Consider the following 12,138-nt stretch of genomic DNA (forward strand, 5'->3'; position numbering starts at 1 on the left):
CTAGATCACCAGGACAGCCAGCCAAATAGCATTTTTAAAAGAGCTCAGCAATGACAGCCTACATTCTCAGCACATTTCCTTTAAAATGCAAGGACTGCTCATGGAAGGCAATATAAAACTGAAAAATATTACACTGATTTATTTTATAGCCCGACAGTGAAGTTGGTATTGTTTTTTGGTAGCTGTTATGCTGTAACATTCCATTTCAAGGCCTTTGTTAGAGAAGCAAACCATCAAAGCCCCTTGAGCTGTAAAAGGGTAAGATAATAAACAGTATTAAATCGCCCCCATATGCAGAACAAAAGAGCTTCCAGAAAGTACATAGCTTCACTGTTATTAAAGTCAGTGGTTCACTATTAACTATGCAAAGAAAAACAGGGAGTATAATAAAAATCCGTGAAGTCAGCAGTACTAAATTTCTGCTTTTTGGGTGGGTATCACTTCTCAGAGATACACCTATAATATCAGTGCATAGTTATGCTTGATATATGTCTTCCACCTGCATCAAGGTGCAAAACATAGAAAATATGACAAACTTTCTGCTTAGTCCAAACCAGTAAATAGTTTGTATAATGATAATATGATACAAACTCTAAAAATACATTCAGAATGACATATTTACTGTCCACTGTTGGGCAATAGGAAGGTCCTATTGCTAAAACAAAGATATATTTTTTCAAATCTTTACACAGGTCCAAGGGACAACAAAAAGGACATATGTCCACATAAATGTTGATTTTCTCTCCATACAAATCAATTGGAATGCAAAAACAGCTTGAGGCATCTTGACGCAGGAAGGTGGTCAACTGCAGGTCAGAAGGAGGTACCTGTGAATGAGCTTAGATTTAACAGATAATCATCTAAGGCAGGGGTGCCCATTAGGTAGATCGTGATCTACCAGTTGCTCTCAAAGCTGCTGGTAGATCACGAAAAGAGTGAATGGTGGCCCCTTTATTCCATTTTGGTATATTTATTTAGCTGTGCACACATGATTACCTATTAGCCTGAGTCTGCTGAGCCAAGCTCCCTGACACCTTTCTGGTGGATACTGGAGGTTGAAGTGCTATGTATTACATCAAGGAATATTACTTTAAACAGCCTGTTGCACTATACTGTTTGCAAAATACACCAAGGTGAGCCAGGAGAGAGAGCAAGGAGAGACAGCCAGGAGAGAGAGCAAGGAGAGACAGCCAAGAGAGCAGGAGAGACAGCCAGGAGAGCAGGAGAAAAAGCCAGGAGAGAGAGAGCGAGGAGAAACTGTTTTTTTTTCGTTGGTAGATCTCATGTAGCTCGTCATTTGAAAAGTAGATCTTAACACAAAAAATTGTGGGCACCCCTGATCTAAGGCTGCATGCACACAAGCAGGCTGCGTTTAAGCCTAACAGAAGTTATCTGGTAAGTATAAACAACGTTATGGTTCCCAGATCACTTTTTTCTGCTGGACTTCACATTTATACGTGTTTACGTGCATTTACATGCGTTTAGCCGCATAAAACTGGGCTAGTCGGACCTAGAATGCAGAATTTTCTATTTTGGGTAAAATTACCAAGACTGAAGGCACCTAGAAGCTGAAGGGGTGCCTAGGTGTGCATTCAGTCATAGAAAAGCGTTTAATGAGTCAAGGTGCATTTCGAAATGATCTCCAAATATACCTGAACTCAGCGTTTTGGAACGTAGTGTGCATGAGGCCTAAATGTAAGCTCAGTGCACTGGAAAGCACACTGCATTTTTCCATCTACACAAGCTGTTAATTGCTTATAAATGGGATGCACGCTACCATGCCAGCCCTGCAAGTGCATCAAACCATAAAATGAAAAAAAAAAAGAAAAAGTAACTGGATAAGCCTATTAAAATAATTACAACAATAAATAATGCATATAAAATGTCATATACTCAAAACCAATGACCTTGTATTTGATTATGCAAGAATGAAAATAGAATCAGAAAACACAATGGTAAATTAAATTAATAATTATACTACCGTCCCAACAAAGAAAAATATTATAATTGGGCCCGTAAGACAAAAAAATGACTGACAAAACAAAGATATTGGAAGATTTTATGTGATTAAAGAAATATATGATTATAAAATAAATCTAGGCTCAAGACATGATGGTAGAAAAAACGAATAAAAATGCACAATATCATAGTACATCTGAATCCAACATGTTCCTAAAAATGTATTTATTCAAAGTAAAATCTGAAGATTAATTTCTTAACATGAAACAAAAATTGTTGAATAAGAAACAAAAAAAAAGGCAAAAAACAAGTGTGTAAGGAATCAGTATAATCTGGTAATAGAGCAATGTATGGCATCAGTGAGCTAGAGCAGTGGTTCTTAACCAAGGGTATCCATTCACTGTGGTGCTATCCATATCCCTTGAGGGTACTGGAACCACATAATATGGGTATGGGACTGGAGCACTGAAATATTTTAATAAACTAAACAGAATTATTAAATCCTGCATCAATAAATCTGGTTTTAAAGTGGAGAAATTGACTTGTTGTGTCAGATGACAAGCGGCTACCATTGTTAGTAAATCTCACTATCTATAGCTAGCTTGTGTGTTTTGATTTGCCATTTTTTTTAAATATGATAAAATCCTTATGGTTTTATTTCTGCTCATTTTTTTAAGCATGTTCTTTTAAAGTCATACTGCCACTTAATTGGCTCCTGTCTAAACCAGCCCTAATATGTGTGTGTATGTGAGATCAGGGACCTTAGATTGTAAGCTCCTTGAGGGCAGGGACTGATGTGACCGTGCACCCTGTAAATTGCTGCGCTATATAAAAACCAATAATAAATAAATAATAGGACTGGTAATGATGATGATTTTGGTGAAGGGGTTATGGGTATATATTGGGCAATCCATTGGCAGTTGTATATGTAAAAAAAAATTAAACTGACAGCACTAGCTCCATGACAACAGGCTTTATTACAAAAGGGCTTTGTATTTCATGCTAGCTACTTTTCAAAGTTTGGACCGCACATTAAAATAGAACTACAATCAGATTTGTTTTATTAAAAAAAGGGAGGGCTTAGAACAATTTTCAAGTTTTTATTTTTGGATGTATCCCAAGATTAGGGAGATTTTCCTTCTTTACCTGTTTTGTCACTGGAACTGGTGTTAAGAAAATCTACAACTGGGATACAGAAAGCTCTTAAAGAACTTTGATTAGTCAGTTAGGGAAATTATAGAACCCCCGCGCACCCTCCTCTAAGTTTTCGATCATTATTGAGAACACAACTATCCAACCCCCCCACCCCCCCCATGCCAAGGTGCTAGGTGTCATCTTTGACTCGGACCTCACCTTTCTTCCCCGCATCCAATCCCTATCCAGATCCTGCCGTCTTCACCTTCGTAGCATCTCCAAAATACGCCCCTTCTTCACAAATGAAACCCCAAAGCTGCTCATCTACTCACTTGTTATCTCTCGTCTCAACTATTGCAACTCCCTCCTTATTGGCCTACCTCTACACAGATTATCCCCCCTTCAGTCTATCATGAACGCTGCTGCTAGACTTATCCACCTAACCAACCATTCAGTGTCTGCAACCCCCCTCTGTCAATCCCTGCACTGGCTTCCAATCGTCCAAAGGATAAAATTCTAAATATTAACAACCACTTACAAAGCAATCCACAACTCTGCCCCAGGTTACATCTACAACCTTGTCTCAAAGTATCACCCTAACCATCCCCTATGCTCCTCCCAAGACCTCCTGCTTTCCAGCTCCATCGTCAACTCCTCCCATGCTCGCCTCCAGGACTTCTCTAGAGTCTCTCCATTTCTTTGGAACTCTCTACCCCAACCTCTCCGACTATCTCCCACTGTGACTGCCTTTCGGCGATCGCTAAAGACTCATCTCTTTAGGGAAACCTATCACACTTCAAACATTGAACTCTTTCTCAAACAATTCATCCCCACAAAGCTACCTCCGCATGTATCACTTGCCCCTCCCTCTTAGATTGTAAGCCCTCAGGGGCAGGGCCCTCCTTACCATCTTGTCTTGAATTGTATTGTAATTATAATGTCTTCCCTATATTGTAAAGCGCTGCGCAAACTGTTGGCGCTATAAAAATCCTGTATAATAATAATAACTACATCTAAGTTTGTGTTGCTGTTTGTAGCCCCTTTGAGAAAAGGTCTTGAAGTGTTCGGAAATCTCATCAATGGGGATGCAAACAGCGATAAAACTACTTTGTCTGATGTTTACATTTTAATGATTGTTGATTATTCTAGTCTCAATTTAATTTTGTCGTTAATATTTGGGACTTTAATCAAGTAGTGGGAAAGGAAAGCATAAAACCAAAATCTTCAAGCTCTCCTTTCCCAGAATACACAACGTACAAACCCTTGTGACACACTGATATAGAACTAGTACTGGCTGTGCACAGTGACGTAAATTAGGCCTTCTTTATTCATTTATTGTGTTAGACAAATGTTCCCTCCATACTCTTGGAAGTCTTTAAATAGCCTGGACATGAAACCTGAGTTCTAGCAATTTTTACTGATCGTGCAAGAAAGGAAAAGACTAACTGAACAAAGTAAAATTCCTGCAGGACAAAAAACTACTTGGCCTGTTTAGCAGAATTCGTGGTTTTGTTTCCCAGTTTCAGGTTAAAGTTCCAAACATAAGAACGGTACACATGTGTCCATGACGTCCCAGCCAGCATGTCTGCGTATCTGGGCATATACTTGAACAATGTTTCTAGGCTTCCCCTGATACAGCTAGTTTCCTGCAAGGTCATCATCTTACATTTCTCCCCTGAATTATTTTCTGGACAAAAGAAACTGTAAACACATTTTGCTCTGAGCAACACACAAAATCGCTGTTCCAGCAACACACTAACTCGGTTGAATAGTCATATTCTTCAAAGCCTAACACAAGCTATTAAAGTGAAAATTTCTGTCAAGTTTCTACTTATGCTGGGGAGATTTTCCCTAATTTCCTATCCCTGTGAATCCACTTACCATAAATGGGGGATGCGCTAGTTACTGGGGCATAAAGGCACAGACAGCAATAAAAACATTGTCAGAAGTAAATCCTTTCACACACTACTAAAATGTATGTTTGTCTTTGCTCCTTTGGAAAGATCCTGACAAAAAGTGAGGGGAAATCTCTAGCAACACAGGTGGCAATTAAAACCCAACAGAAGCTCTAACCCTTCCCCACTCAATCCAAAACTAAAGCTAATCTTTGTCACCTCTGTGGAAAATAATTTAAACCTGAGGAAGTTAATACTCTGTAAAGTTAACGCGTATCTGAACCCAAGAACAAAAATGTAGTGTTATATCTTAATAGCCCTTAGATGAGGTGGCTGCATTTGTTTTATTTTTTAGACTTCTTGTCTTTATTTTCATCTGCTGATCCTGCCAATAACACAATTCCTGCCCTAGGGTGACAATGGCCACTCACTGCACTGCATCTGTGGAGGAGCAGTGTTATCGCCCTAGCATAGGAAGTGTTTCTGAACTACAGAACACCAGCCCTTCTCCATAACATAGGGTAGAGGTTTTCACAGAATGAGCTGGGAACAATGCCGACAAAACTCAGCAAAGGTAGAGTGTACAGGAAACTATCAGCTCAAACAATGTCTAGCAGATTCAACAGGTATTTGTTCTGCATTAGTCGAACAGATATAACTGAACTCTTTCAATGGTATATTTATCGGGCAAAAAAGGTCCCAATAAGAGAAGTTTATTATTAGGGCTTACATATACAGGTGAAACTCGAATAATTAGAATATTGTGCAAAAGTAATTGCAGTAAGTGCTGCAAAAGGGGCCCAAACCAAGTACTGAGTACATATGCATGCTTGTACTTTTCAGAGGTCCGATATTGTTCTATGTACAATCCTTGTTTTATTGATTGCATGTAATAATCTACGTTTTTGAGGTTGTGGATTTGGGGTTCTTGGGGTTTTCATGAGCTGTAAGCCATAATCATCACAATTATGACAAATCACGCCTTGAATTATCTTGCTTTGCATGCAATGAGTCTATCTCATATATTAGTTTCACCTTTTAAGTTGCATTAGTGAAATAAATGAACTTTGCACGATATTCTAATTATTCGAGTTTCACCTGTACTTCATAATAATAATATAAGAGGTTGGCCACAACGAGTACCACATCACTGATCATGATGTTATTTTTAGAAGTAAATCAGTATTATTTGTCTGAAAGCAACAATTTAAGAATCAGGTTTATCACGTCATGTTAACAAATATAGTAGGAGACTTTGAGGCTGCAGATAACAATAACTAGAGGTCGAAGCTGGTAGCTTCTGCTCTTGTAATGTGTGTAGACAACATTGTATAAGCTGGAATTACCATTTAAGCTTTATAACCCCAAGTTATTAATAGCTTGCAATGCCTAAATCACAGTATATAAAAAAGTTCATTAAAGATTAATACTTAATTTAAACAATGGAAACAAATCGCTAAAACCAACATAAATAAAGTATTATTTATGGTAACATGTTGATTAACAATTGCCCTATGCCTCTATTAAAAATAAATATATCCAATGTCATGCATACAATACATTTTCTAAAGGGAAATGAATAATGTCGTTTTAAGATTGCAAATATTATCTGTCCAGGACGCGGAATAATGCATTGCAGATGTCTGAAATAATAAAAAAACTCATGATAAAAATCCCTGGCCATTTTGTTTCTCACTGGGGTAACATAATGAATTTCTTTGCGTACACATCTTACTAACATATGTTTATAGTCACTTACAAACTTTTAGACTTGACACTTTACAAGTCTGCGTAAATCACGAGATGAAACGGTCCCCTGCGTTACAAGCTGGACATGAGGTTACACTGGAAAGAGTTGATGATAAATCAGTGCCTGGAAGAATATGTTATGGGTTGCCTATTTTGGAAAGCAGATACATGGTAAATAAGGCTAGAGAGCAGGGGATGGGATTTGAAACATATTTGTCTTATTTAAAAAAAAAGTATTTAGTGGAAAAGGAAATAGAATTTTGAAAGAGTATCTTAGTCACAGTAACTAAGGATGCACCGATATTGATACTGGTGTCAGTATTGGTGCCGATACTGAGTTTTTGGGCGAGTACCAGTACTCGCCCAAATGTTGCCGATACTTATCCCGATACCGGAACTTCCAGAATCAGGAAGCCACCTCCATGCTCCCTCGTCAACAGGGAGCTGGCTTCCTGATTGGCCGGGAAGCCGTCTCCATGCTCCCTCGTCACTTGATGACAAGGGAGCATGGAGCCGGTTTCCCGGCCAATCAAGATGTTGGGCGGCATGTAATGGCTCACCGCCTGGCTTCCTGTGTGGTCGGGAGGCTGGTCAATAAGGTAGCCAGGCGTCAAGTCATTACTCTCCCCCCGGTTTCCTGATTAGCCAGAATGCCGGCTCCATGCTTCCTCGTCAACTGGCAATAGAGATCACATGATACACAATAGCAGAAGATTTCTGACTGCAAAACAAACACAAGTATAAATCATCAATGCAGCTTAGTCCAGGGTCTTATATGTATGTGCAATGGGTGCTCCATTGCCTTCTGGTGTTCTGTTTTAAGTAAGAGGTTATAGTACCATAAACTTTTAGAAGTAAATGAGATATACACGATCTGTTTGTCAACATTGTGGATTATGTCCAGTTTGGCAACACACAACTCATGGAAAAGTTAACATTTCCCATTCCATCCATGAATGTTTCACCATCAGGTCACAGTACAGATTTCCCACAGTAAGCACAAATAAGCTCTCTGGGGACATCAAGAAGGATTTTCATTCACTAGATGTCAGCCTTCATTTGTATGATTATAATAATGCTATAACTTAGCTCATATCCCTACCAATTGTACAGCATTACATTGTAAGCATTCCCAAAAAATAAAATGTTCATATGTTCAAATGACAATTTGCATGCAAACTTCCCAACTGTCCTTTATTTGAAGCACTTGCCCTCTTTTGGAGCCAAATCTCTCTGTTCCCCGTGCATCCTTTGTTGTTCATCTTTTTGGTCAATTATAGGAATTATATTAGTTGTATTGTACGCACATGGCACTTGAATACCTTCAGCCAGGGAATGACACCTGCCAGTGGCAAGATACTGCAGATGGCAGCTGAATGTAATTACAGCAGGTAGTGGGCTGAGGCAATAGCCAGTCTGTTATTGGTCATTTCAAATTGCAATAGCCAATAGCAGGCTGGCTATTGCACCCAAACGGAAAAAAGACACAGCGCTCTCATGGGGATGTGGGGAATCCGCTGCGCTTAGCAGCTGTGCCAATGTATTCTGAAAGCTTGGGCAGGAATTTTTTGTATATATGCATATGTGTCTTCTGAGTGTGTGGACATTGGAGGGGATATGGATAAATGGTGGGGGTGTTTTTTGTATGACTATGGAACGGGATGTGCGAGGGGTGATAGGAATTCTTTCGGCGGGGATCCGCCGGGTTTAGAAAAAATGACAGGTGGGCGGAGTAACATAGACGGAATCTCCTGCAATTGGCAACTGTGTCAGTGTCTACTGTTTGCTCGGGCAGGAATTGCTTGTTTATTCTAGGAGTGTGGACAGTGAAGGGGGTGCTGTTAAGTGATGGGGGGTGTGTTTGTATGTGGCCATAAACAATAACGTGTGGGGAATGGCCAGAGTTCTTTGGGCGGCGATCCGTTAAATAAATTCAGTCTTACCTGGTATTAACCTTAGCTGATTCCGTATTCTTAGGGCACTTTTTCCTGAACCATCTTCACACTCATCCTCATCGTCACAATCACCACTTTGTGACTCCTCCTCTTCTGCAGTTCTGCCAATGGTTTTCCTTCGCTGTGTTGACATACCCTTTAAAAGCTGAAGACACATGAGAAGTTATAAAGAAGAAAAGCCTAGAATGATAATACATTAGAAGCAATGCCAAGATTATTTATACGAGCCTGAAACTTAAAGTGAAACTCAAGAGTTAAATCTTAAAAACGTATTCAAGTACCTTAAAGTGACGTTAAAACCCTCAGATTTTTTAACATAAAACAATACTGTAATGTGTGCCTTACTGTAATCCATGGTTGTTTCCCTTCTCTTTGCTGCTCTTCCTTTTAAATCTGTATCTGTTCTCATGCTGGGCAGAACTTCTGTTTTGCAGCAGACTGCCTTGTCTCTGGAATGGCTACATGGTGTCTGTGTGTAGGTTTGCAACCTGAGCCAGCACTACAGGAAGAGGCAGTCAGCTGCAAAGGGAAGTTCTCCCCAAGCATGAGAAGACATGAGGATTTAAAAGGAAGAGCAGCAAAGAGAAGGGAAACTACCATGGAATACAGTAAGGCACACATTACAGTATTGGTTTATATTAAAAAATCTGAGGGTTTAATGTCACTTTATTAACAAAAATGTATCTTATTTGTGTATCACTCGGCTGTAAATCCTCAAGTCATCTCTGAACTCATGCTGACATCGTCCTTTCTGCTGGAGGGTGGCTACTTTTGTTCCCCATGGTCCCTATATGTGTTGTAAAGTAACCACCGCTCCAAGCTCAATCTAGGGCTGTAACAACTAATTGATTAAATTGATTATAATCGACCCTGTTGTCAACAATTCTCATTATCGATTAGTTGATTGTTCAACTAGTTGCAGCTGCCGCCGCCGCTATGCTTCTCCGTTCTCCTGGGGACAAAGATCGCTGCAGCCGGCACCAGCGGGGAGGAGAGAGCGCTGGGCCTCTGCAATACCCCGCTGGTGCAGTCGTTACTCCGTTGCTGCTCCTCCGTGCTGCCATTGTTCCTCCGCTGTTCCCCCGTGCCCCCTCTTCTGCGGGTGGTAGACAGCCGGTGTCAAAGCTACCTGAATGGCTAAGAGCAATATCCAGCCTGCTATTAGTTATTTTAAATTACAATAGCAGGTTGGCTATTGCACCCGCCCACTGCCTGCTGTCAATCAGCAGAGGAGGACCTGAAAGAGAACTTTCTCCTTCAGTTCCCTCCTCTGCTGATTGACAGCAGGCAGAGGGTGGGTGCAATAGCCAACCTGCTATTGTAATTTAGAATAACCATGATGGCTGGGCTTTTATAATACAGTAATACCTTGGTTTACGAGCATAATTCGTTCGGGAAGCATGCTTGTAATCCAGAGCGCTTGTATATCAAAGCGAATTTCCCCATAGGAAGTAATGGAAATTCAGATGATTCGTTCCACAACCCAAAAATATTCATATAAAAAAAATTACAATACAGTACTGTAATATAATACTGTACAAAATATAAAGAAAAATAAACCAATTACCGGTACCTTCAAGAGAGAGGAGGATTATTGTGTAGGACGACTTGCACTATCACTAACGGAATCACTGCTATCTTTTGACTCAATGGAATCTTTTTCATTTCATGAAACCTTAACAAGGAATCTATCCAATGGGACATTGCATTGTCGTTAAATAGAATAGAAGGGGAGGGGGAGGGGGCGGGTACAGCTGGCTCTGCCTCTAGATAGGCATAATTGTCGGGATCCGCTTCAGCTGCGGCGTCTCAGTATACCGCGAGCCATAGCTTGCGTTATACTGAGCTTAGGGCGACGGGAGGACGCTAGTTTGTGTCCTTCCGTTACCCTAAGGAGAACTATGGGGAAAAGCCCTAACCCCATAGTTCTCCTTTAGATAACACTAAACTGATGAACAGTAAAAGCGTTTTAATCGTCGTCTATGGGCGTCTTTTGCAATTTTAAGGCTTGACATGTTTGGTGTCTATTTACCCGACGTGATTTTTACTAAAAATATGGTTAAGAATAAATGTTTTATAACATTTATGGTACTTTTTTCATTATATAGTAAAAAATAATAATCCCGCCCCTCCCCCCGTGGTGATTATATACCTACGTCCGTTCTGCCAGTCAGCGCTGGCAGATCGGAGCGGGGAGAGAGGAATCCAGAAAGCTCTGCCTTTAGCTGCAGTTGAACTACAAGTTTCATAAAGTATTTTCGGCTCAGTGCCACACAATTCCCAAGCCTACCTTAACGTCCCTCCCCCTAGTAATATTTGAGATAGCCGTGTTGAAATTAGCATCAAATAAGCATCAGTTGCAAAAATTTCTTGAGCCCTACCCAACTTCAACAGCATGTAGCTCAGCGCCCAGAGGGCATTCATATGAAAGGACTAGCCGAAGGTCAGAGAGCAGCTGTCTCTAGGATTAGATCTGAACTCTTCAGGACAAGTGCCATGACTTTGAAATGGAAGTGGCTTCAGTCATCGAACACCTTTCAAAGGCAAAGAGGCACCCTAATCTAACCGTGGCCAGCTCTGTAGTGATATAAAGCTGGAACAGTATAAACAAGAGATAGAGTGGTTGGAAATAGCTACTATACTTTGCAAGTCTCTTGAACATCAAGGGCTCAACTTAATTTATTCCAAAATGAAAGATGGAATAGGTGTGAGTGGTTTAAAGGACACAACTTCTACTTCTGGTTGTTAGAAACCGACAAACAATAACTGTGTGCTAAAAAATAAAAGCCTCTTATATATAAAATATTTCGTTAAGAAGCTGCAGCATTTTGTTTTTATCACTTTGCTATTATAATGGTGTTCTTGAGTTAAAATCTTTAATCTTTATAATCTTTAAACTTTACATTGTTAATGTAATTTCTAAAGTTATATTTATTACCTTTAAAAAGACCCTGTGCCATACTATTAATATCAACAACAATCTTCCCATTAGACTATATGTTACATGACCTTATTTTGTGCATTTAATCTTCCTGTAATTATTGATGATATTGGATATTGAACAGGCCTGAAACTACTGCTGGGCATCACCATCTTTTTTTTGTATGATAAGTATTTATTGAAAAAAGTTTTTGCAAATAAACAAAACAAAACAAAAAATAAACAACACAAAAATCTACAAAATAATACATCACAATTGTAGACATTTAGGGAAAGACCATAACAACAATGACACCAATGGGGGCATGACACGCGGCGCAGGGCAGGAAGCGCAGAAGAGACCTCTACGCTCGAGTTCCTGCACCCACGTACAATGGGGAGCCAGGCATAGCGTGTAGGGAGGAGAGGGCAGGTGGTGCAGGAAGGGAGGAGGGTGAAAGCAGGTAAGGGTGAAGGGGCTGACTGGGTTGGTGGGATAAAAGGGAGGGGGAGTAGGAGGTGGGAGA

General features: G+C 40.1%; 1 protein-coding gene across 1 annotated transcript in view; it reads right to left on the reverse strand.

Moving 5' to 3' along the window:
• Positions 1 to 12,138, reverse strand: part of GPC3 (glypican 3) — a 365,721-nt gene that overhangs the window by 88,227 nt on the left and 265,356 nt on the right. The window contains exon 7 of the mRNA XM_018565397.1: positions 8,681 to 8,837. Coding sequence (XP_018420899.1) covers positions 8,681 to 8,837 — 157 coding nt within the window. The remainder of the gene's footprint in view (positions 1 to 8,680; positions 8,838 to 12,138) is intronic.

The sequence above is a fragment of the Nanorana parkeri genome, unplaced genomic scaffold, assembly GCF_000935625.1.
Source record: "Nanorana parkeri isolate BGI_ZX_2015 unplaced genomic scaffold, ASM93562v1 scaffold841, whole genome shotgun sequence".
Classification (NCBI taxonomy): domain Eukaryota; kingdom Metazoa; phylum Chordata; class Amphibia; order Anura; family Dicroglossidae; genus Nanorana; species Nanorana parkeri.